The 27637-nt window shown below is 28.4% G+C and overlaps 3 protein-coding genes across 4 annotated transcripts; 2 read left to right on the forward strand and 1 right to left on the reverse strand.

The window, feature by feature from the left end:
• Window positions 1-757: 757 nt before the first annotated feature.
• Window positions 758-9206, forward strand: LOC137836773 (Isocitrate/isopropylmalate dehydrogenase family protein). The gene is made up of 15 exons (XM_068645498.2): window positions 758-1127; window positions 1222-1265; window positions 1991-2100; window positions 2692-2729; window positions 2941-3018; window positions 3482-3535; window positions 3618-3719; window positions 3825-3913; window positions 4022-4125; window positions 4592-4660; window positions 4744-4859; window positions 5473-5507; window positions 5612-5754; window positions 6844-6966; window positions 8662-9206. The coding sequence occupies exons 1-15, from the start codon at window positions 899-901 to the stop codon at window positions 8756-8758; spliced, it is 1431 nt and encodes a 476-aa protein (XP_068501599.2). The 5' UTR covers window positions 758-898; the 3' UTR covers window positions 8759-9206.
• A 6290-nt stretch (window positions 9207-15496) lies between these two features.
• LOC137836774 (phosphoenolpyruvate/phosphate translocator 2, chloroplastic) lies at window positions 15497-20354 on the forward strand. Of its 2 annotated transcripts, none has more exons than XM_068645499.2 (9): window positions 15497-16089; window positions 16458-16580; window positions 16682-16834; window positions 17985-18070; window positions 18228-18312; window positions 18731-18850; window positions 18961-19038; window positions 19757-19886; window positions 20027-20354. In XM_068645499.2, exons 1-9 carry the CDS (start codon window positions 15754-15756, stop codon window positions 20101-20103), a joined length of 1188 nt encoding a protein of 395 aa, XP_068501600.1. In that variant the 5' UTR covers window positions 15497-15753; the 3' UTR covers window positions 20104-20354. The 2 variants fall into 2 exon arrangements, with proteins under 2 accessions (XP_068501600.1, XP_090157596.1); XM_090301470.1 differs by having other exon boundaries at window positions 15611-16089; window positions 16483-16580.
• Window positions 20355-23125: 2771 nt separating this feature from the next.
• On the reverse strand, window positions 23126-25485 carry LOC137836365 (transcription factor MYB98). The gene is made up of 3 exons (XM_068645094.2): window positions 25011-25485; window positions 24705-24831; window positions 23126-23677 (listed from the first exon to the last, which is right to left on the reverse strand). The coding sequence occupies exons 1-3, from the start codon at window positions 25427-25429 to the stop codon at window positions 23345-23347; spliced, it is 879 nt and encodes a 292-aa protein (XP_068501195.1). The 5' UTR covers window positions 25430-25485; the 3' UTR covers window positions 23126-23344.
• Between the last annotated feature and the right edge of the window lie 2152 nt (window positions 25486-27637).

A 27637-nucleotide genomic window follows, 5' to 3' on the forward strand; every position in this document is an offset into this window, starting at 1 on the left:
TATCATATGCTCCTTTCTTCACTATGTGAAATATTGATAATTATTTTTTTATGTATTAATAAGTTTAGTTAATAATATTAAATCTGTTCGTCATTCTGTAATATTCTTCTAAAATAATTTGAAGTAATGAAAAAAACTAGCAGTAAAATTTAATATTTTTTAAACTAAATTCTTTTAAAGTTTTCTATATCTTTACGAGTACTATAACATTTTATTTATATATAGAAGGATCCATTTAATAATTTTTTACCAATAAATATTAATTGAGAATTTAGATACACGGAATAATTTATATATTTAAAAAAAAGTAAAATTAATTAAAATTGTTGTGAGGTAAAATATTAGAAGAATCATAAGCAACCTTTTATCTTATATCAATCTTTCAAACATTTTCTTTGTTATGGGTTAAAATTACTTTTTTTTTTTAATATATAAAAAATAGTTTTTATTTCTATTTTAAATTATTAAAGTGTTGGTAGTATGAAAATAATTATAATAAATTTTTATATGAAATTGATTTAATTTAAAATTTTATTTTATCGATACATTAGAAATAGTTATAATTAAAATAACAACCAATCATTTCAGAAAGTTTAATTCTAATTAATTTTGTATTATACGGAATGGTTTAAAGTTTAAACTAAAAATAAAAATTAGAAAAAAAATCATGTTTAATCCTATATAATTTTAGGTGATTATTTACAGTAAATTAAATGAATATCTAGTTTTAATAAATAAAAATATATGAAAAAGTGTTAATAAATTATTTCTCTGAAACCAAATTCATCTGATTACAGAAAAAGTCACACGAAGCGGCACCTCGGGGAAGACGTTGGAGCTTGTGCACCGAACTGTAATCACCGTAAAAGCTCTGAGTGAGTCAGAACTTCAGAACCGGATGCTAAGAGCAGCAGCGCTTCGGTTAAGCGCTATCAGCACCATGCTCTCTTCAACCTCTCTCAGAAACCCTAACTTCCTCATTCCTTCAACTACCGCAACCCTCTTCAACTCTCGCCTTCTTCCCTCCCACACGCTCTCCTTCTCCAATCGCATCTCGCTACGATGCTACGCTGCACGCGCCGCCTTCAACCGACTTCCCGTTCTCAATCCCATCGTCGAAATGGACGGTAACTTCTTCTCACTCCCACTCAAGCAGCTGTAGCTTTGAATTCTGAATTCTTCTGTTTCGTCGCGGTTTCATTGGTTTTCTTTGCTGCTCAGGTGATGAAATGACCAGGATTATATGGAGCATGATCAAGGATAAAGTACGCATGGCTCCACTTTTCAGCGTTTGTTTGTTTATTTATTTATTTTAAAGGACAAACAAATTGCATGCAGATGCAATTTCTTCGAATAAATTTGGAGTTTCACATTAACATTCGGCACAATAGATGTTTGAATAAAAAGCTAGCGTAGATCATCCACATGACACTAATTCTGGCCAAAAATAACATCTAAAGCACTTTAGGAATTGCATAGTAGCTTCTAAAGCCAAAAATTTATGTCTCACATTGACTGAAGATAAAGTTATGTAAGTGAAGCTAAAGTTATGTAAGTGAGAGACAATCCTCACATCACCAGCCAATTTTGCAGGGTTGAATTAAATTTGAACCCACTTTTTAAAATGGTCTAAAGCCTGTTCCAGAGCCGTTAATTGGCTGCCTGCCATATTATTTGAGTACCAACCTCAATAGTTTTGGGTGCATGATGGTGTATTGAGAAACATCCAAGTCTCACACTGACTAGAGATAGTGCCAAATGAAGTAAATAAGTGAGAGAGAATCCTCACCTCACAAATCTGTTTGGAGATTTAAGTTAGACCCAAACCAAAATTCTTTGAATTAATAGTCATAATTATAGCTACTGATCTATTTAATCCCCACATTACAAAAGTAAGGACTAAAATGACCGGTGAATAAATTTAGGGTATTGCCCTTACTATTTGGTGGTTTTGGATTTGCTTTTAACATGGTGGTTTTGTGTACTGCAGCTTATATTTCCTTACCTGGATTTGAACATAAAGTATTTTGATCTGGGGCTTCAGAATCGTGATGCTACTGATGACAAAGTAACCGTGGAAAGTGCTGAAGCCACTCTCAAGTGAGTATTTTTTTATCAACATAGATACAAAGCATGCATTACACACTATTTATATTTGATTATTGTTGCTGAGTGTAGATGTATGGCAGATTTAGGTGTCCTAATGGAGGTGTAAAAAGAGGTAGAGTTTAGACTAGTATATAAAGTTTCTGGATGTGGTGAGAATTTGAAAGCCAACATTACTTGTTTAGGACCTGATTTGGGATGGTATATAGTTGTTAAGCTTCATGGTTTAAAAGACTACAACCAGTTTTTAGTTTAGGGTAACCTGTTTTAAAACTTGCAACCACTCTGAAAGGGTCCTTAGTTTCAGAAAAAAAAATGCTTCAAACATGAATAGCCACTCGCTGGGAGAGCCTGGGAGAGTTGACAGCGGGAAGCTCTTTGTGTTTATCTTATTTAATTTTCCATCAGGATGCTCAAAGTCCGAGTATTTGTTCAGATAATTTGTTTAGGTTCCTGAGAAGCTTAGTGCTTGTCTTCCTCCAACAGTTTTTTGTTGGTTAAGTTTAAAGTTTTTTTTTACCACTTATAAAAACTAGTATTTGAACCCCTTTCCCTTTACTTAATTAAAGCTGCTTTTTGCTACAGGTACAACGTTGCTGTGAAATGTGCAACAATAACTCCTGGTTAGTTGTATTTGTCTCTAAATTGATAATTATTCTATGTATGATTCATGGATTGAGACTACTTTTTTCCACACTCGTAATTTTTGCTAAATTTAATGTACTGGTTTATTCATTTTACTTAGTGAGTGCAAGTGGATACTAGTGCATAATCTTTATTCATTTATCATTTTTTTGCAATAATGATATTATCTTAACTCTTCCAAATTTTCAGATGAGACCCGAGTCAAAGAATTTGGACTGAAGTCTATGTGGAGAAGCCCCAATGGCACAATCAGGAATATTTTAAATGGTTTGTCATTTGTTCATCATGTTAAATAAGACATCAAATGCAATGTTGTTATCCATTGACTCCACTGCAAGGATGGCCTTTTCCCTGCATGTTTACTTTTGTGAATGGAACTTAGATGACCATGTATATAAGATCTTAGTTTGCCCAGAAAAATATTGGTTTTTGTGTGAAAAGGATTGTAATTACAGAATTTTGATATTTGATTGCTTGTGTTTGGTAACATGTACAAGTCAGTGTCAGGGTCAGGTTCTAGAGTTGTGTTAAGATTTACAAGTCTAAACAATTCATTTTAACTGCATCGTGTATGACATTACATGAATCCTAGCAATCAAAGTTTATTGTATTTGAAATAAATTCACATCAAATGTTCTGAACCCAAGTTAATTAAGCTTGGTTTTTTTTACAATATTACCTACTTCTATTCTAAAACTTTTTCTTTGTGATGTTTTTCCTTTCTTTCTAGGCACTGTTTTCCGTGAACCCATAATATGCCGCAACATACCGAGAATCATTCCTGGTAATGTCTTAACTCTGGTGTGATCCTTAATAGAGTTAAAATACTGCAAGGCGCCATTTAGAACTTATTCTTCAGTTTACAGGATGGAAAAAACCCATATGTATTGGTAGGCATGCTTTTGGTGACCAGTATCGTGCCACTGATGCAATAATTGGAGGACCAGGGAAGCTCAAATTGGTATTTGGTACGATAATTTTCAAACCTTGAATTTAATGGAGTTGGAAATTTTTTGATGGTATTGTTTAGAATATGTCACGTGTAGTTTACAAGCTTGTGTAATATAATTTAGTCCCAGAAAATGGTGATACTGCCACGGAGCTTGACGTTTACAATTTCAAAGGCCCTGGTGTAGCACTTGCTATGTATAATGTTGATGAGGTTTGCTTCATTTTATATTTCTACTGTGTATTCAGTAATATGTATATGTTTTAAGGAAGTTTCTTGTTATTTGGTTGTATTTCAACATTGGCTTTGGTAATGTGGCAGTCCATTCGAGCATTTGCTGAATCATCAATGGCACTGGCTTTTGCAAAGAAATGGCCTCTTTACTTGAGCACCAAAAACACAATTCTAAAGAAATATGATGGCAGGTGATTATTATAATATTATATCAATGGGTTTGTATATATATATATATATATATATATATATATTAGGTTCTTACCCCAAGTACCAGTAGTCATTTAGAAATTTGAATAGACTTTTACAGTTCTGTTGACAACTGTATCAACAGTTGGTTAGTAGACAGTGGACAATATTAAGAATGGAAGGGAGACAATAACGGGGAGGTTAAAGAGTTTGAGTCAGGATTGGGAGGGGAGAACCAGGACTCTCAAATTTCTTAGGACTTTTGAGATATTCAGTTCTGTACTATCACTACCCTCTGGATTCTTGCTATTACCAATGGTTCAGATTTAGGTTTAAGAGTGATATCTAATAAACCTCATCTTTTACTAACTTTTTATCTTTATTTTTTTCTTTTCTTGAAGTTTCACCTTTGGTATGATAAACTTGTTTGTAATTCAGTCAACCCTTTACAGTTTGAAATTATTACAGGTTTAAGGACATATTCCAGGAAGTATATGAAGAAAGGTGGAAGATAAAGTTTGAAGAGAACTCAATATGGTTTGTTTTGATATTTAGGAACCTATTTGCTTTGATGCATTACGTTTACATATAGAGGGTTTGACACTTTTAAGTGACTTCAGGTATGAGCATAGGCTAATTGATGACATGGTGGCCTATGCAGTCAAGAGTGAAGGTGGATATGTTTGGGCTTGCAAGAATTATGATGGTGATGTCCAAAGTGATTTACTTGCTCAAGGTAATATAGATTGTGGAGAACTTACTTTTTTCTCTGAAGTGGCAACTTGTTTAGTGTGTATAAGCAGTCATTGGGTTATTAGCTAGCCCTTCCTGACATTTCTGATTGTCCCAAACAGTTTAAGTTTCAATACTAAAAAGCATTATATCCTATAGTCCAGTAGTCCTGGATCAGGGTATTTGAAATTGAGGTCATACAAGCTATGGGAGCTCTGTTTTTTTTATCAAGGAGACATGTAAATGAGAGTTGATAACATCATAATTTGCATTTTCTTTTGAGTGGATCTTCTAATTATTGCCAATGCTAGCTAATATTATCAAATACTAACTTTGCTAAAGGCATAATTATTAAAATTTTGATTATTACTGTTTCGCTATACCTTAATAAATTGTGCACGAGAAAATGGCCTTGAGGAAGAAATCTACCCAAAAGTAAGTATTTACCTGACCCTTGAATATGTATATGTTCTGATTTGGTTGTTAATTTCATTTTTATTCATGTATTTATGGAATGCCAAAGGGAGTATTTGAAGATTTAGAAATGTAATTCACGTGAATATTTTGACGTATAGGAGGTATCTTTTAAATCAAGTTTCTTAAATTCTTGTGTGCAGGATTTGGCTCATTGGGTCTCATGACTTCTGTGCTGGTCTGTATTAGAATATTACTATATCAGCATCTTTTTCATTAAGGTTGATATCTCTATTTTGGTGATTTGACATCATACTTAGTTTTACAACAAAAAATTTGCAGTTATCTTCTGATGGCAAGACATTAGAAGCTGAGGCAGCTCATGGAACTGTAACTCGACATTTCCGTCTTCATCAAAAGGGACAAGAAACTAGTACAAACAGTATTGCTTCCATATATGCATGGACACGAGGACTGGAACATAGGTACTTTGTTGCATGATTCAAGCTTCAAATTCTAGTGCATTGTGATATATGGTGGAATTTTGGCCTTATGCAAAATTCTACCTCTCTCTGATAACACTGCTTTGGAAGTTTTTCTGGTTAATCTCATTTCTATATATAAGTCATTATCTCAGCTGTGGCATTGTTTCTATGCTAACTTGGATGCCATTTCAATAGTGACTAAAACTTGGGAATTTTTATAGACTAGGAGTATTGGGTGTTCTTATAACTGAGAGAGTGAAAGACTGGAAGAACTGATACTTTTATGCTGGTTCTAAATGTCTGGGATGAGGATTGAACCTATTATCTAGTCAAAACAGAGCAATTTGTCTAGGAGATGGGAAGGAAGCCATCCATTATGGTTTGTTTGTATAGAAGAGGGGGAGGGAAAGAGTTAATTTTGTATATTTTGTTTGAGGGAGAATATGAAAAATAATTAAAATAGTGAGACCCACTTTATTATTTCTCATCTATTTCTATTCACCTCTCTATCTCTCTTCTTATTTCCTATCAAATCAACCAATTTACACAACTTTCAAAACATTTTCTATATTTCTATTTTAGCAAACAACCAAACATTCAATTTTATTTCTCTTTTCACAACTTATTTCTTTTCTATTTCCATCCTTTCTCTTTCTTTCCTCAAAACCAAAGAGAGCAGCATTAGGGAGGCACCATTCTACTAGATGGGTTGAGATTTCACTCACCTATTTTTCGTGAACTAACCTGTGTGCGTCCTTTTGCTCTTGACTTTCCTACCTTAGATGGGAAGGTATATCTTATTATTTACTGGTGTTAAGGCAAAGATCCAATGTATTCCATACCGTGGTTGATAGGTCCATGGTCTGACCTCCATCAGGAAACAAAATATGTTTGGCTTGATACTCCCCATATAAGATGTACTAACCTGTGTAATTTTGGCCAATGGAGTCATTTTGAATTATCTGCAAGAGGGCATGCGGTGTGTTCTTGACATACTGATTTACGTCTTTTCCACTTATGTTCCCCCTAGCCCATTCTTGTTTTTTTTCCTCTGAATCTGTTATTGACATGATTGTTATTATTTACTAGAGCCAAGTTGGATAATAACGAAAAATTACTGGATTTTACTAAAAAGTTGGAGGCTGCATGTGTTGAGACAGTGGAGTCGGGAAAGATGACAAAAGATCTTGCAATTCTGGTTCATGGACCTAAGTAAGTGAATATCGTTATTTCATACCTCTGCTTTCATTTTGAATAATTTAGTATTACAGATATCCTGAAAATTTTAGTATTGCAACTTATGCAAAACTTCCTTATTCTTGTCCTTCTACTTTGAAGCATCTCCTTTTCAGAATTAAATTGCAATTATGATTCCTTTTCTACAGGATAATTTATGAAAAGATTTATTTGAAGTGGAAATAATCTTAAAATTCAAAATATGAATTTGATATTTTCTTTCTTAAAAAAGTATAAAACTCGTTAAATTAACAAAAAATATTTTAATTATAATATATGTTACCTGACACTTTTATTTGTTTATTATATATTTTACAAACAATTAACCAAGGTAACTGCACAAGACATCTTACAAGTTTTATGATATTTTTGTTTTTTCATGCTTTTAATAATAGTTCACTTTTTTTCTTTTGGTAATTACAAATCTTTAATCTTAATTAGCTAATATAGTTACAACAATTAAATTTATTAGTAAGAATAAATGGTTTCACTGTTAAAATTTATTTAAAAATTTAATATTTTACTTCAAATTCCTTATCTCATTTTTTCTCTCCTTTTCTCCTATCTTTGCATTCTCCTGAAGAATTAAGTCATGATTTCATTATTTTCTCTTGATTACTCTGCAACATTTTGTATTTATATTTTTGAACATAGTAATATAAATTATCAATTAAATTTTGAAAAGTAAAGAAAAATTTATGATTTTACACTTCAATAAACTAAAAAAGTTGTTATGGAACCAGATTGGATAAATTTAGTTTTTATATATATATATATATATATATATATATATATATATATTATTTTTTTTATTTTTTGTCAATTTGACTAAGTACATAAAGATCTAATATTTTAATGTTTTAAGAAAATGTAAATATGCCTGTTCTGAATGGTAAATTCATAAATATGCTACTTGGATGTAAAATGCATCAACATCATTGATATATACGTGTGGGTTGCTGATAAAAAAAAGTGTGGGGTGGGGGGCTGTTTTTCTCATTACCCACGTGTGTGTTAGAAAGAGAAGTTAGCAAGTTATTGGGTTTATTTTAAAAATATCTTAGTTACAACTTGCTCACTTTAGTTGTAATGCCTGCCCTGAGACTCGGGTGATCTAGTGGTTACATAATTGATTTCTGCAGTGTTAAAAAATTAAAAAAATGCAAAAAAATTGTTGCATAGTGATGCTAACATAGTGATGCCTAACAGTGATGCCTAACGTGATAGCCTTTATAAAAAAAATAATAGCCTTTATAAAAAAAGAAAGAAAAACTTGCTGACTTTAGCAAATTACACCTTTAGGTATTTTTAGAAATTTGTACTTATATCTTGCTAACTCACTCCTGGGTGTAAGTTAACAAAACTCTCTCTTACCTCACCAGTAATAGTAAGGATTTCTTTTAAACAGTTTTTGTATATACATTTTAAAACCGCTTATATTATTTTTTTGTATAGAATTTTATTGTTTTAATAAAAAAATTACCAATATTTCTTACTCTAATAATTATTATGATATTTAATTTTTTATTATATTTTTATTTTCATAAAAAAAGTTGATACATGTGCTTTTAAGCGTTTGTATTTTAGCTTATATACTAACAGTTAAGTTAAAAGTGGTTTTGTTTGCGTCCTGATATTATTGTTTGAGAGTTGAGCATGCATTATGTGCAGGGTATCAAGGGAATTTTACTTGAATACAGAGGAATTTATTGATGCTGTGGCACATAATCTTGAGACAAAGCTCCAAGATCCTGTTGTGGTGGTATGATGGAAGGAAAAACACGTGTTGAAAATTTTGAGTGGTGCTTTATTTTTTAAGGCCAATGATAATGATAATGATAATATTGGTCGAATTCATTGTCCCTAAAATGTCAGAAATTTCAATTATTTGGAGGGGATCTCCTCACAACATCATTATCGATTACTGACTGTCCCATTCTTGCATTTCACACCACCATCAAAGCAATAAAACAGTAAAATTCCAGAGCATGGTCCAGCCAAATTGGGAAAGTTCAATTTTCTGATGAGAAAAAATGCAGGTCTTCTCAATTTCATGTTTGTTTTCTTTCCATTTACCTTTTTGTCAGTATATTTTAAAGAGGAATGTCACTTTTATGCCTTCTAACACACTCTTCTTACTGGATGGAATTTATTGAAACTTGCAAAATTATGAGTCATTATGCTTAAATGTCTTTGGTTCTTTGAAACTTTGTAAACTTCGTTTGTTGTCTTTAATATTCTCTCACTTTTGATTCCTACTTTTTATTTATTTTGTATTAATCTTTATAGTTACATTGTTTGATGTGATGTTATTATTACATAATAAAAAATGTTGTGGTTGTGATAAAAAATTCAGAGTTCAAAAGAATTTTTTTTTATATATCCATTTAAATGAAATGAGTCAATAAAATAGTAAGGATGAAATATATATATATATATATATATATGTATATATATATATATATATAATTCAGAAGTTAAATTTAAAATCTAAAACTATTTTAAGAATTAAAGGTAATATTTTTAAAGACTAGATACAAAAAATTTAAATACTGCAAAGGCTAATTGTATTTTAAGCGTCGAATCTGTAATGTTCTAATTTTCAATAAATTTTAACTCAGAGTTTAACATAAAAAGGAACGTGTGTGAAATGTCTATCTAAACGAAAGAAGAAGAACTGTGTATTTTAATTTTAGGTTAAATATTTACAATATTATAATATTATCACACATGTGTTAATGTTTTATATACAATTAAAAAAAATACCCATTGAGTTACTTTAAAAAATGTTATCACAAACAAATATCAATTATCACAATAAAGTTAAAATGATACGAAATTAGTGTACACGAAAATGGTTATTAAAAATGATATCACTTTATTATTAGGATAATAAACCCTATATTTTATTGTGTGTAGCTGCAACCATTATTGCTGCATATGAATAACCCATATTTAGTATTTATGATGATGTATCAACCCATGCCTACCATTCACCAAAAACAATTTCAATTATTAATCATTTTCTAAATACCAAAGAGAGTTTATATCTACTAAATATACTTATACTTGTTTATATTTTGAAGTAAAAACTTATAGTTATTATAATATTTAATTACCATAAATTTTTTATAAAGTCAATTTCCAAAAATTTTATAAAAAAAAATACTAGTGATATTTGACATCAGTTAACACGAATATACAAACTCTAATTTTAGAAAATAAAATATAATTAAATAGAACTTATAAATTATATATCTCACTATAAATAAAACACTAAATTTGAGTGTTATGATAACAACAATGAAAGAATTATAATTTGTATAAATTTTAAAATAAAATAAAATTATTTTATTAATTTATTTATTTTTTATTAAACTATCATTTATATACTATACTAAACTACATTTCAGTTAGATATTAAAGTAACAATAATGATTTTGTTACTAAATGAAAAAAAGTTTATTATATTGTTTTATTAATTTAAAATAGAGACAATTATAAAACTATGTTGATTTTTTTTCCTTTTTTGTGGAATGCATTGGTGTGGGTCTTTCGCTAAGGTAGGGACCCCTTTTAAATTACTTTTTTAGTAACTCCCATGTGAGCCAAACAATTTTTAGTAGTTGAATAAATTATTATTATTTTATTTTTTTAGGAGCACCCCCTAAGAAATTATTATTATTATTAATTTATCTTACACAATTATATCTGAATTAAAAAAAATATAAATTTTCGAATAAATATTATTTATTTTATATTTTACTTATATATCGCAAGAAACTTGAAATTTTTAATTTGATTCTTGAATTTCCAAATCATTCCTTTGTTTCCACCAATTATTATGAAATCACAGGAATGGCCAACCATGTGTTCCTCGTGCCTATTTTTAATGGCACAACTTGTGGTTTCCAACAATAAAATATAGTTACATTTTAAGTAATTTTTATGTAAGAAGAACGTGAAGAAATATTTTTATATTATTTATATGGTTAATCATTATATCTAAAATATTATCTATTTTTTAGTTTAGAGATAAAATATTTTTTTAGAATATATTTTCTATAAAAAAAGTCAATGTTTTAATTTTAAATTTATTGAAATCATTAAAATTAATAATAACATATAAAACATTATTCGTTTTAAAATTTAAAATTTTACCATAATTAAAATATTTTACTAAAATAATATATATTTAAATTGTCTTTTGACACAAGTATATAATACTATTAATTGAACTCTATCGATATGCTTTTTTTTATAAGTAATAATTTTAATTTATTTTAAAAAAATACAAAGATATGAATATTTAAGTTAAAATAAAAGATACAAATATATGAAGATATTGTATCATATAAATAATTATTCTTATTATTGAGAACAACGTTGCAATAAGACCTACCTGTACATATTTTCTACACATAAATAAATAAAAATATAAAATTGATATTTTATATTTTTATTTATTTATTTATGTGTAGCTTATAATTTGAACCAAAATAATATTAAGAAAGAAATATGAATTAAATATTTGCGTGAACGAGAAAAGGAAAACTAACTGTATTTGAAATATTTGTGTGTAGTAATTTTTAATGGATTATCTCTACTATTGTTTTGTTTGTTATTGTATACAAAATATAATGATGTTTCGATATGTTATATATATATAATTTTTTTAATTATTTTTTAAAGAACAAAATTGTGACGGAATTTTGAGTTTCAAAGCGAACAAAATATCCGTATTCTATATTTTTTCGATCTACTGCTTGCTTTCGCTTACTTAGATGGAAGATCGGTGATTGATCTTAACGATGCTATTTGACTGTATTTGAGACTGGAATATTGACGTTGTTTATGAAGACGAAATGAAGTTTCAAAAACACTCTCTTTCTCTTAACCTTCGGAGAATCCCCCTTAAATCTTGATTGAGGGGTTTGTTCCAGTACATTCCATAGTTTCATATAATCCAAGTGGACAATATCTCAAATACGGAAATTAACCATAGGGATATTATCTCAAGGATTGATGTTGGAGATCCCACATCGACTAGAGATTAGAGCATTTAATTGTATATAAGTGGGTGCAAACCTCAACCCTATGAGCCGGTTTTATGGGGTTGAGTTAGGCTTAAAGTCCACTTTGTAATAATTGATAATTTTAAAATTAAAAAAATAAAATTATATATATGATGAGTATGTATATATATATACTATTATTCATTAATAATTGAGTGTTTCCAATAGCTAGATACACAGTAGCACTAAAATAGAATAATATAATAATTGAGTTTTCCCTACCTAGATACACAATAGTACTAAAATGGAAATAGATTTTGTCTTTTGGAAATGAAAGAAGGTCAATTTCGAGAATGGTGATCCTGTTTGGGTTTCTTTGAGACACATTATTTTTTAACTTTTACTAGTGACTCAAAAGTGGTCCTCTTTGTAGCATTTTTTATTTATTTTCTGTATTATATTAATTTATGAGGTTGTGGAAAATAATCTCAGCAAAACTATATGGCAAATTCTTTCAATACTTCTATATCTTTCCTTTATATCTCCATATCTTTTCTAATTTCAAAAATACTATTTTCAGATTGAGAGTATTTCTTCATTTTCAAGTTGTTTTGATTGTTAGTGTAGTTGGTGGTGAACGTTAATGGTTGGAATAAGTTTTGTGGTGTTTATACAGATGTTGTTGTGTTTTTTTTTTCATGTTTTTTAAACCCACAAAACAAAACTAACAAGGTACAAAAATGAAGTACAAAACTATAAAAAAAAAATCGCAATGGTCGAATACATCTAATCTTCTCGTCAACTCTCTCGTACGTACACTCAAATGATGAAGTTATTCTCGCGAACGTTATGACTAAAGAAGAATGTAAGTGTGTTGCAACTAGAAGGAAAATATATGATGTAAGGAAGGCATGATGGTAGCGGGTGCAACTAAACTTATTTAAAAAGGTGGAGTGATGTTTCATATTTAAATTTTAAAAAAATATTAAAATTGACTTTTCATAATTAATATGAAGGTGTAGGAAAAATGTATTGAGATGGAGGGAGAATTCGTCAACTATATTAATTAATGGATTAGAAACAACATAAAAATAATTTTTTTTAAAAATACTAATTAGATTTTTTAACCAAAATTAATCATAGACAGAAATAATATATACATCACAATATATGTTTTGACTCAGTTTATTTTGTGAAAGAGACTTTTCTAAGAAATTAAGTAGTAATATTCTCTGAAATTGAAGAAAAACAAAAAACAGAATACTTAACTAATAAGGAATATTTTACCAATATTTAAACTTTTACCTTTTCATATATAAGCGCAATTTACTATTAATTTAGCTTAATTAATACTTAATATTTTAATAGATCTCTCCCTTTGTTGATAATTAACTGAATAAATCTAAACCACTGCTTTAAATTTAAATTGAATCATAACCTCAATAACTTGTGTGTAAAATATTAAATTTATATGAAATAAAAGCTTTAAAATTAATAGAAGATAAACTCTTCAAACTAGAAAAGCAATTAACTAACACATGAAAAAAAAAAAAAACAAAGAAATTGTTCTCCTACAGAAAGCCTCCACTCCTTCATTCACCCAACTAAACTCTCGGTCGGGATGATACCTGTAAAAGGTATTTCGACGTTCAAATAAGATCTCAGTATTCGGTGTTTGATGCAATTAATACGCGATGATGACGTACCTTTTTCGAAGCTCGTGACTATTTATATAATTATCATAGATCCATTGTTGTTGGATTAGATTAAAGTTTGGACCATAATTAAAAATACATTACCTAATACTTAATCACAGTTTGAATCTCCTAATCCTTTACTAAACTTAATGATTTTGAACATCTAGCACAAATCAAATACTTAACCCTTCAGTATCCTACCGAAACTAAAATTTACTAATAAAGTTTCTTTAACATTATATTTAATGTAGTTTTTTTTTTTATTATTTCAGTTAGAAAATTAAGACGAGTTTAACTTACAATTAAGATTTTTTTTACAATTTTTAAGTCAAAATTGAATTTTGATTTGAATTGAATCTGATTTTTGAAACACACTTTTATTTATTCCTTTCGTCACCCTCCCATCACAATGAAAACATTACTTCATTTGTGTTCAAAATCTGCTACACATGCTTGCATTCTTCTGAAAAAAATGTTCATTTCTTTTTCTAGAAAGTACGAGAAATTTGGTTGGGAATCAACAAATATTGCCTCATGAAATGCATCTAAATTTTATTTTGGTCATGCTTGTGGGTTGTGTTTAAAAGTATTTCTTTCAATCTTTGAACAAGAAAAATTATCATAAATGCAACTCATTGAACATTATTTCATCTTTATAATGTTTGTAGAGTATGTTCCACACAGAAGTCACACAATTGAGGGAATTAACTTTATCAAATCAATTCATTAATATAAAATAAAATCTCTATCTATTTATTTATTTATATATATATATATATATATTAATTTAATTATAACTTTAATTTATATACAGTCCAACACATAATATAAATTTAGTGTAAACTTTAAAGGCAAAAGTTAACTATAAGGCAAAATTGAGTGAATGTTATTTTACACTTTCAGTGTTTAAATTTAATATAATATTACTTTTTACATTTTTCTTCATTTAAATCGATCATTATATAACATTAACTTATCTAAAAATAAAAATTTTAACCTTTTTTTAATCAACAACTAATAAATCAAATAAAACAAAAAGAAACACAAAGAGTGTTTAAATTCTTTCATAATAAAAAAAAAACAAGTTCTCTAAACACTTTACAACAAGTATAACCAAACGAATGAAATAAACAATTTCTCAAATCACACACCAAACAAACGATCAACATCAACGTGCTATACTATATTAATAGAGTTTTTAACTTATTTCATCTCCACTATGAACTTGAAGATCTTATATTTATTCATAAGCTAAATCTGAATCTAGTTTAATATAATCTTTCTCTCATAACCCATGTGGTTTCAAGATTTTAAATAGGAAAATCTTATATTTACTCATAAGTTAAAACTGAATCTGGTTTATATAATCTTTTTCTCATAACCCATGTGGTTTCAAGATTCTAATATTTTATTCACTCATTACCTAAAACTGGATCTGGTTTATATAATCTTTTTCCATAACCATGTGGTTTCAAGATTCTGAATCATAAAATCTTATATTTATTGGTTGGAAATCTCACTAAATACTAACTCTATTTTATAAACCGATTTTACTAGATTAAATTATATTTTTATTTTCTAATATAATATCGGATTCATTTTAAACTTATTCTAATGATTATTTATTGACCATCAATAACTATATATACTTTTACACATTAATATATAATTACACGTACGAGTTATCAGAAACGAATATATAGTTACACGCACGAGTTATCACAAACGAATATATAGTTACACGCACGAGTTCATTACACGAGTTAGTTACCTAAGATGAGTTACACTTAAATTATTATTCATAAGCTAAAAGTGAATCTGGTTTATATAATCTTTGTCTCATAACCCATGTGGTTTCAAAGTTGTAAACTGGAAAATATATCTGGCTATTAAAGAACACGTTTTGATGGAATTAGGTAGAGATTTTCCGACCAGAGAGAGTACCCAGATGGCTATATATACTAAGGTTTGATCTGTTACACTGCTTTGAGTTTGGAGAAGCAACATTTCTGCATCATAAGTGGTGGAACAGTTTCTCTGTGAACCCCAAAATGCAGAGTCTTCTTTCTCTGTCACACTCTCCTTCAACTCCACATGTTCCAAACTTCACACCAAGGCCAAAGTTCCCTCCTCCTCCTCAACTCCACCCCTTCAATGCCTTCTCCTTGCCCCCATCTTCTCCTTTGCTCCTCACTGCCACCAAGTCTTCTCCTTTTCTCACTTCATCTCCCAAAGTTGCATCCTTTAGGCTCCTTGCTGCCTCCATCACTGATGCTAGAAGTGAGGAACCTGCCAAAGCTAGTGGCTTGGTTAAGACCCTGCAGCTTGGAGCCATGCTTGCTTTTTGGTACATCTTGAACATCTACTTCAACATCTACAACAAGCAGGTTCTTCATTTTTTTTCATTTTTTCATCCATTTGGAGTCCAAAGAGCACTTATTGGGATCTGGGGTGTGAGAAATTATTAGTGGTTCAACACTACAGATCTCTATATGACACGTAAAATTTGGACTGCATGTCATGTAACAAAGTATGAACACTAATGATTTAAAACCACCTAATAATTTCCCCATGTTTTAGAAAGTTTTATTTGGTAGAATAAATCAAAAGGGTCATAGAATTGCATGGAGATTTGGAGTTTCAAGGCTTGTATTAAGAAATATAGGATGTTTTTAGTTACTTTTTTTTTCTTTCTTGACTTTTCTTTAAACTCTCTGTTTTTCTCAATTGCAATGCACTGATTATTGTGTATTAGGTTCTAAAAGTCTATCCATTTCCAGCAACAGTTACAGCATTTCAATTTGGCTTTGTATCATTGGTGATTAATTTAATCTGGACTTTCAATCTCCATCCCAGACCAAGCATCAGTGGTTCACAGGTACTTTGAATTGGGAGGTCAAAAAGGGTTGGTCCATCAATTTGTGGGGTTTTCACTCTGATTTCAAGCCATTAATTTTGTAATTATGTATGTGGTTGCAGCTTGCAGCACTCCTTCCTCTTGCAATGGCTCACACATTAGGGAATGTGTTGACCAACATTAGTCTTTGCAAGGTTACTGTATCTTTCACTCACACAATCAAAGCTATGGAGCCTTTCTTTACTGTTCTTCTTTCTGCACTTTTCTTGGGTCAGGTAATGTTCAAGTCTTCACTTTGTCTTTCTTGTAAAATTTGAATTTTTCTTCCTTGATGCTATGCAAACCTATATTTTTAAAATATTCAGATTAAACAAACATATAAAAAAGAAAAAGAATTATTTATTTTATTAAAAGTGTTGATATTTTAACAATCATGCATCATCACAACTGAAAAGAAAATTAATTTTTTACTGAAATTGAACAATTTTGAAACTGTATTGACCAAATCATGTAAACTTGTGCATTTCAATTTACAGATATCAAAGTAACATTTTCTTTATTAAATAAACATTTATTTTAAGAAAATAAACTCAAACAAAAAGGTCAATATATTAGCTTTATGTGTTTGAGATCACACATTGACTAGAGATGATGACAATTCATTGTATATAAATGGATGCAAACTTCACTTCATGAGCCGGTTTGTGGAATTGAGTTAGGCTTAAAGTCCACTTCTTAATATATATGATCTATAGATCTACCTATTAACCCATTATCATGACAAAGTCAATGACTAGTCCCAATTTTACAATAGGCAAATTACAACTTATTTGGGTGGTCCAATGATTCAGGTGTTAGGTTTGAGTACAACTCTGGTACTAGTTAACCACCTCCAATTTGACAGTTTTTTTGTTATGATTAGGGTTTCTAGCATCTTATCTGTTTAGATTCCTTGTTAACCATCCATTTTTTTGTGAATGAGGAGAGACTTGTTGCTTTCAGGAAAGTGATTGAGATTGGTGCCACTTTTAATACAAGCCACATCATATTTTCTTTAGTGAAATTTAAACACAAGCTACTTTGTCTATTCTTCCAGTTTCTCATTTTTGTCTTATTCATCCAATCATCATTACCAAAAAGTCTTTTTTTTTTCTAGTTTTTATATATCTGTTTGAGATTTGGTGACAGTAAAAGAAGTGAATAAAGTTATCATATGACTGTTTGAGATTAGATGACAATAATATCAGTACACATTATTTATCCATATAAATTACCATGTAATATGTGAGCACTTTTGCATATTGTGATGGTCACTAAGTGCTAATGCTTCTAGTCTACTCCATATTCTACTCATTCATGTCAAAATGCAGAATAATGTCATTGTTTTGATATTTTGACCTTCATTTTTGATCCTTAAATCATCAGATGCCTACTTTCTGGGTGTTTTCTTCCCTTTTACCAATAGTTGGGGGAGTGGCATTGGCATCAATGACTGAAGTCTCTTTCAATTGGTAATTAATCACCACACTAGAACTGTTTCAGATTCAAAGTTCCTTCAGGGTCTATGTTGAATAACTCTGATACTGCTCAGAGCATAGAATATTTATTTACCAATATTTTTGGTGTAGTATTGATTAAAAGTGTTTGACATGTTCTATCTCAAAACAGGATTGGCTTCGCCACTGCTATGGCAGCTAACATTACAAATCAATCAAGGAACGTTTTGAGCAAAAAAATGATGACTAGTGAAGAGGTAAGGAATTTCCCTAGATCTGCATAGTGCAGAAACTTTGTTGTTGTTATCACATAGTTACAAAATGAAGTTGTTGCATATATGTGTTCATCATGCAACTTCAGAGTCAAGTATAAGAAAACAAACTAACCAATTTTTTGTTTTTGCAAGTATGACCATTCTCTACAAAAATATCTATTCCCTTTAAATTTTGGATTTTTTTATTAAGAAGTGGACTTTAAACATAATTCAACCTTATAAAACTGGTTACCAAACAAATCAATTTATGCTAATTAACAATGAGAGTTAACCTCATTTGAATTTTTTAACATCATTTGAGTATTTTGTTTGTGAAACTAATTACTGCTTTACTTTTTGGAACTCTTTTACATTATTCTGTTGAAAATGTGGCTCATCATTTGAAGCATGTTCTTGACAGGAAACTTTGGACATTATCAATCTCTATGGAGTTTTAACAATGATGGCCTTCATCTTGTTGGTTCCATATGCCTTACTTGTGGAGGGTGTCAAGTTTTCTCCTTCATACCTGCAATATGCTGTATGTGTTTTTCTTAAAATCATATGCTTCTTCCCTTTATTTTTCCTAGATAAGAAGAAATTGAGAAAGAGAAAAACTTCCTAACATGTATTATGCTGTTCTTTCTACAGGCAAGCCAAGGGCTGAATGTTAGAGAACTATGTGTCAGATCAATTTTTGCTGCATTCTGCTTCCATGCATACCAGCAGGTGTGGCTTTCAAAGATTTTGTTCTGCTGTTGTGAATAAGATTGTTTTCTAAGAAGATTTCCATTTTAGTTATGATCTGCAGGGAAATAATTGCTTTTTCTATGATGATTTTGATCCTTTGATTTTCCAAACATAGAGCCAATTTGATTCCCTGCTTATCTAAACAAGTATCTTAAAAACCAAAAAATAGAAATAACAGTGAGATGTTTTCACATCCTCTTCTGTTTCCTTCAAATGTTGTGTTCAAGCGTCTAGGAGATAAACACTTTCAAATGTGTTCAAGGGACAAACAAATTTCAGAAAACAGTATTAAAACAAAACAAGGCCTTAATCTCTAGCTTTTGCATATTATTAGAAATTCTGATTTAATCAACTTTAGCTCTATTCTCTTGAGACCTAAAGTGAAGTTTGCTCCAAAAACATGTGTGAGGTTATATATTATGAGTGGTTCGATAACAACTCAATAGCGGGTGACCTGATAAGACTCAACAAACACTCGTTAGCATAGACTTAAATGGATATGATACCATATTAAGAAGTGAACTTTAACCCTAACTCAACTTTATAAAACTGGCTTATAAGGTGAAGTTGCACCTGTTATATATTATGAAATGTTTCTATATCTAGTGAAAGTGACACTTGAAATTATCAATGTAAGTAATTGAGTATTGTATTTGCATGAAATGTGTTGGAGCTAAATAAGTACAATTGATGGCAGGTTTCATATATGATATTAGATATGGTGTCACCTGTGACACACTCAGTTGCAAACAGTGTGAAGCGTGTGGTTATCATTGTTTCTTCAGTCATCTTCTTCCAAACTCCTGTCTCTCCTGTTAATGCACTTGGTAAGTCTCATCAAATTTTATGGTTGATGTTCTTAACTTTGTACTCTAAAAACACATGAATGTGCAGAAAAATGATTGCTAATGATTTCTAGAACTCAGAAGATTTCTGATGTCCCTTTTGCTGTGGTGTGTGACAATAGGAACTGCTATAGCTCTTGTTGGAGTTTTCTTGTACTCAAGGGCAAAGAGAATGAAGAAAGTGCAGAAGACAAATTGAGGCACAATGACCCTTCCAAACAAAGGACACATGAAGAGAGGGGAAAGTAAATATTGGAGACACATCACAACAATAATTGATTTTTTTGTTTCTTTTCTTGGTACCACTACTACTTATAATTGAAAACTCAATTTTAGGGAATAATAGTTCAAGAGTTTAATTGGTGCCCCTATAAATGTTCTATCATATAACTTTTTAATATAGTTATTATAAACATTTTAAGATGAATAAACTTAGATAATTTCTAAAAAGTTAACACTACAAAAATTTTATTAAATAATAATCAAAATTAGAGACGAAAAATAATTAGTTATTATATTAATTAAATTATATAGTATTTTAGAGACTGAAAAATTATTTGAATCTAAAGTGGTTTCTATTATTAATAAAGATTTATAAAATGGTTTCTAAATTGGTATCTAAATTAGTTATCATGGTTTTAGTTATTTATATTTTAGATGATTCTAAATTAGTTTCAATTAATTAACAGAAAAGTCACTAATTGAAGGTTAATCTAATATATATTATAACAAGACAAATTCATAAAAAAAAATATTCAAAGAGCATCATAACAAGAATAATTCATAAAAAATAAATACAAAATCATGCTTTTTATTAAATAAAAAAAGAAAAAATAGATCAACTCTATTTAGATTGGATTCTCCAATTATTTAACAAACAAACAATGCCAATGGAAGCTCACTGCAATTAAAAAATGCAAAAAATAAGTTAAACACAATGGTTTAATTTTAAGAATAAGAGATAAAGAACCATGCTATAAAGTTGATACTATTAGTTTCTGATTTATAACATAATGACAAAAAATAAAAAGAAAGCACTTAATTAATACAAGGGTATAAATTACTAAAATAAAAACTTAATGGGTTTAAGTTTTATAGTTAATGAAAATCAATCAATCAAATAAGTACAATATGTATATAAGAAAATAAATAGGGTTGGTAATGCTAAAAATTAGTCGAGGTGAATTAGTTCATATAAGATTTGTGGATTAATAAATCAATCTTACATAAATTAAAAAAATTAAAAAGATATAGATTTTTTTTTGTAACCTTTTATCCCAAATTATAAAAATAATTATTGCTACAAATATAACAATTAAATTTTTTTAAAGATTATATTACTATTTACTATAAGTAAATAAAAAATAAAAATAATATTTTAAAGTAGACAATAAAATAAAATCTAAATTTGTATTTATAAATATATAATTTTTATAAAATTAAAAATTAAAATCTTTATAAAAATTTAAAAAATATATATATTTAAATATGTTTAATATAAATAGTATTACACAACATAAAAGATTAAAAAACAAGTTGCTGCAGCAGGATGGATCAGTCCAAATTTTAAAGATTATTAATATAATTATAACAATCTTTAAAGCTCTTACAAGATATATTTTAATATTAATTTTATTAATTAATTGTATTTATCAATATTGGACTCTTACAATTCAAACATGTTATAATATTTAATTAGAATAGTACAATAAATAATTCATAAACATGTTATCAAATTAAATATTAAATACGTATTGGTATATCCAAAAACCAGTCAAATAAAAATAATTGAAAAAATTACAAAATATTGAAAAAGGGTTGGGCAAATAACCTCAAAATTAGCCAAAATCTGATTTAATTTAAAATATTTAATAATACGCTACAAAAATTCTTGAAAATAAGAAAATAAGCTAATTTTTTTATTCTATATGTAAACTCTTTATTATTGATAAATATTATTGAAATGTCAATTTAAATACTATAAATATGTAATTAACTCTAAAGAGTATATTTTATCCTTTATTTTGTAAATTTAAATTATATTATTTATCTTTTTATCTGCATAAGATTAAATAATTAGTTGATTTTCAACATTAATTATACATTAACGTAAATCTTAATATTTCCTTTAATAACACATGTGACACTTATTACCAAATATGTTTTCAATTCCCTAAACCCGTAATCATATTTCAAACAAAATTAATAAAATTAAAGTTATTTTATAATAAAATAATTTTTTATTGTTGTATTAAAATTGAAATATGGAAATACTTATTCTACTAAACTGATAATTTATCCATTTAAATATAATAACGTATTTTATTTAACTCTTTACATGCATTTTAAATGTTAAAAAACTATAAATTTACGTTGCATTTTATTGCTTAGGATTATATAATTATGATATACTTTTAATACTCTTTATATGATTTAATTGTAATAATAATTTTATTAATACTAATTCAATTTTATTTGAGCATTGAAATAAGATAGATGAGACCTAGAGAACTATTGAAGGGCTTAATCTTTTTCTTTCTCTTGGGCATGTTGCTAAGACTTCGTTGTGATCCCTCTCGTCTCGATACTACTTCTTCGAGCCTCGTCTCAGGTGGATGCCGAATGAGGGGTACCTGCAGAAGACATTTCAACGCTCAAGTCAGCAAATAGGATATTCGACACTCGGGGGTGTACAGTGATAACGACTTACCTTTATTCTTGAAATGTGCGTTATTTATATTATTTTAATGGACTTACCTTATTGGGATGATTAGTGGAATGGATCACATTTAGGAGCTTATTACCTAGTTTTTAATGGTAGTTTAGCTTTACAACCTTGGTTTGCGCATTAATGAATAATGTGTGTCGGTCGACCTGCACGACCGTACAAGTCTCGATCAACTCGATCAAGATAGACCGAGTTGTGGCAATGACCGGTCGGTCAATTTACGTTGCATTTTAATGCTTAGGATTATACAAATATGATATATTTTTAATATTCTTTATATGATTTAATTGTTATAACAATTTTATTAATACTAATTCAACTCCAATTCAAGAAATCTTGAACCAAAACATGTTTACCCATACTCCATTTCTTGAAAAAATGATTGAAATTGAAACTAAACAATAGACACACAAGACAAATCATAAAAACATATAGATATGATATTTCAAAAAGACATTCTTACCAAAATATATAATAACATACAACTATAAAGTGCAGAAAAACAAACAAACATCAAACCTTAACATATATAATTAACCACACAAACTTCATAATAAGTATCATAGTTTGGCATTTCACCAAAGTAAATGTTTCCATCATCAACATTTATTATTAACTTAAAATTATAATATAGTTTATGAAGTCAAAGTTGAGATGAAGTCTTGTAATGAAACACTGATAAAGCATGAACACCATGATGTGAGCAATGAATCTAGCTCAAGAAAAGAACTAGCTCATCACAATTGCATCTCTCCACCTCCTTCTTCTTCTTGTTCATGTTGTCTGAGGATTTTTTGGGAACTTTTTTTGCAGATTCTGGAGATGATGCAATGACCCATTTGACATAGGCATGGAGCATTGAGCCTTTGTAGTGACCATGGTTGTTCTTCTTGCAGTTTTGGCGTCTCATGGTTGCATTCCAATGGTTCTTCACAGCATTCTCAGTCCTACCACCTAGTTTCTTTGCAATCTTTGACCATTTGTTTCCAAATTCTTGGTGCCCTTTGATCAGAATCATGTCTTCCTCCAAGCTCCATGTTCCCCTCTGCATAATTAGTTTGCACATTAATTCAAATCACATCTTTTGATTGATTATATGCCTGTACAATTCATATCAATATATAAAAAAAAAATTTACCTAAACATTATATACAAATGAACCATTTTAAGTGTGATCAACCCATATACATATATATACAATAGACTAAACAATCATACAACACAACACATTCCAGACTACTACACACCTTTGTCAAAAAACTACAACCGCAATCAAGTTAAAACGAGAAAAGACAAACCAGAGGATCAAGACACTGGTCAGAATAAAAGAAATCACTAGAGGAGAATTTAAAAATAATCTTGTTTAAATACAATTAAAAGACAAGATAATGAAAGAGTTATACAATTATACGTAAATACAATGCAAAAATTGTTTGTATTGTATGAATTAATTTTCTTACATAGTTAATTTTCATCTTAAATTTGTATAAAAACAATTTTAATTGCTTCAACTTCTCTATTTACAATTTTGACAACAAAATTTGTGTTTTATTTATCACATTTTTTATCAATAAAAAATAAATAAAACAAATTAAAACATTCAAGAAACGTTTCAACTCGTAAAACACAGAGCAAATAACTTTCGACTAAATAAATATAAATAATATCATCTAGAAAGATTCAACCGAGGACATTACATCTTTTTTATTGACAAAAGATATAAAATAAATTAAAATATTTAAGAGACGTTTCAAACCGTACATAAAACAGAACAGACAACTTTCGACCAAATAAATATATATATATAATATCATCTAAAAAAATTCCATCCAGAACATTACATTTTTTTATCGATAAAAAATAAATAAATTAAATTAAAATATTTAAGAGATATTTCAACCCAACTTTCAATCCGTATATAAAACACAAAGCAGACAACTTTCAATTAAATATATATAAATAATATCATCCATCTTCAAAAGATTCAATCGAGGACACACAAAAATAAGTATATATATATATATATATATATATATATATATATATAAGAAATAAGAATTGAAAGAGAGAACCCTAATGTTTGGTCGAAGTTGATTGTTCCATCTTTCTCGACATTGCTTCCCAATTCTGCCCTGTAGTGCCTTTGCAATTTGTGACCATTTGGTAGGCCCAAATTGATTCACCATTTCCACAAGAACCCTAAAAACCCACAAATTCAGATTAATTAAATGTCTTTCCATGAATTTTTTTTCCATAAACTAAAATCAATGCAAATCAGATACAAAATCAGTCACTAAATATTTTTTATTTGAGAAAAACACAATTAATTAAACAAAAATAAAAAACCAAAGAAAGAGAGAGAATAGGAAATCACACACCTATCTTCTTCAGGAGTCCAATATTGCCCTTTGATTATGGTATCATTTTTTTCCTTTTGATTAGAGTTCCATTGACCATCACTTGTCACCATTAATTCACAGTTATTAAAGAGTGAAAATGGAAATGGTGATGATATGGAAAATGAAGCTAGAGGTGGATGAATTAATTCACATATGAGTGTGTTATTTTGGTAGCCATGCAAAGCATCCATCATTGTTTTGTTTAGTTCCAAAGTCAAAGGATGGGCATGGCAATCAATAGCAAAGCCTATGAGGGAAGATCCTCCACCACAAGGGGTGGATATCCCAAGAGGGGTGGTAGGGTTGGAAAGACCCTCCATGGTAGAGATAGGGATGCAAGTAGCCATGTTCATGGGGTGGAAATGAAAAAGGTGGAAGGTTTTGGTTTGGTGGAACATGGTGGACTCAGAAATTTTTGTGAATCAAACAAGGTTTTCTAGAGAAACTAGCTACTTTACTTGAAACTATGCATAAACAAGGGAAATATATAGATAGAGAGAGGGAGAGAGGAGGAGAGAGATTATTGTGATTAATGTAATTATTGAAGTTCTGATTTGCGCTACCGTTACTCAGAAAACTCAGAAGACGACATTATTTCTTCCTTTTTTTTTCTCGGAAAACGACAATATTTATTCTTTTTCTTCTTCTCGAAAGGAAATTCAATTAGATGAATTTTAATTAAAATAGTGGATTTATTTATTATTATAGTCCTTCTTACACTTATATTTTTGCGGCAAAACACTTTATAGTAAATCAAAGTGTAAGTGAATGACAAAATTTATCGCATATCCTAAAAATGCATAATGACTAGCATGATATAATTTCAAGAAATCAAATAATTTAGACAAATGTGAATGAAAATTTCTATATTTTAACACACAAAATGGTAATTAAAATCTAAGGATGAATCAAGAATAACACAACTTTCACTATAAAAAAAATCATTAAATAGCAATCAAATTTAGAGACAAAAAATAACTAGTCATTATATTAATTAAATTAGATATTATTTTAGAGACTAAAAAATATTTGTATCTAAAGTAGTTTCTATTGTTAATAAAAAAATTATAAAATGGTTTCTAAATTGGTATCTAACCATTAGCTACTTACTACTTTATATTATAAATTAATCTCTATTAGTTTTTTAAAGACACCAACCATTAGTTTTTTAAATTTATATCTAAATTAGCTACCAAAGTTTTAGCTACTAATATTTTATATTATAAATTAGTCTTTAAAAAACTAATAGAGATTAATTTATAATATAAAGTAGTAAGTAGCTAAAACCTTGATAGTTAATGGTTAGATACCAATTTAGAAACTATTTTATAAATTTTTATTAATAATATAAACTACTTTAGATACCAATAATTTTTTTAGTTTATAAAATGATATCTAATTTAGACAAATAGTAACTAATTATTTTGGTCTCTAAAATTAGTTTCTATTTAATAATTTTCTTGTAGTGTTTCACTAGACACTCTTTAACTGTCAAGTGTTTTAGGTTTGTATTTACACTAAGCACTCATACAGATAAACACTATCATGCGATTAGCAAGACTCTAGTGTTCACAACAATTGAAAAACATGCAACCTAAGATCAAGAAAACTTCACAAATGATGTAATGAGGTAAAGATAAAGGTAGGTAAAATGAGAAAAAAAAGTTTAACAACCATAGAAAAACAAATATAAGTATCATGACAATTCAACTCCTTTATTTATTTTGAGATATATTTTTTTACGTATAACTTTGTGTTATTTTTCTAGTAAATTGAAAAATTAGTTGTGTATTATTTAAAAGATTATATATAAATAAAAATATATTATATAGTATTTACTATATATTAGTAAAACACATTTTATGTTTAACTTAACCTTATGGTATGATTATATTTAAACCATTTTATTATATTACTAGTTGATAAGAGATTTGTATAACATATATACATATTTTTTTTCTTTTTTTTATATATATTTTCTTAAAGTAGAAGTCAAACAGACTTGAGACATAGACAAATAATTTTTCCTCTTATTTTACATAATAAAGTTTTCTTTTGGGAGAAAATGAAACTAGATATAAAAAATTATTTTGAAGTATATATTCAAGGGAGATTTAAGAGAGGTGGAATGGATAAAGCATTTGTGATAAGGAGAAATGTAGTGATGGTAGTTAATTAGATATCAATTTAGAAAGTATTTATTAATAAATAGAAATTATTTTAAATATTAATAATTTTTTAAGTTTATAAAATAATATCTAATTTAATTAATATTTTGAAGACTAAAAAAATTATTGGTATTTACAATAGTTTATATTATTAATAAAATTTATAAACTAGTTTCTAAATTGATATTCAATTAGCTATGATGGTTTATAGCTACTAACTTTAGAATATGAATTAATTAATAACTAAAATATTGGTAGTGAAGTAGATACTAATTTAAAAACTAGTTTATATATTTTATTAATAATAAAAAATATTATAGATATTAATGATTTTTTAGTCTTTAAATTAATATTTAATTTATTTAATATAATAATTAATTATTTTTTATGTTTAAAAATTGGTTTTTATTTAATAATTTTTTTATAATGTAAATCAAA

The sequence above is a fragment of the Phaseolus vulgaris genome, chromosome 4 (genome assembly GCF_051622355.1).
Source record: "Phaseolus vulgaris cultivar YP4 chromosome 4, ASM5162235v1, whole genome shotgun sequence".
In the NCBI taxonomy this organism is placed as follows: Eukaryota; Viridiplantae; Streptophyta; class Magnoliopsida; order Fabales; family Fabaceae; genus Phaseolus; species Phaseolus vulgaris.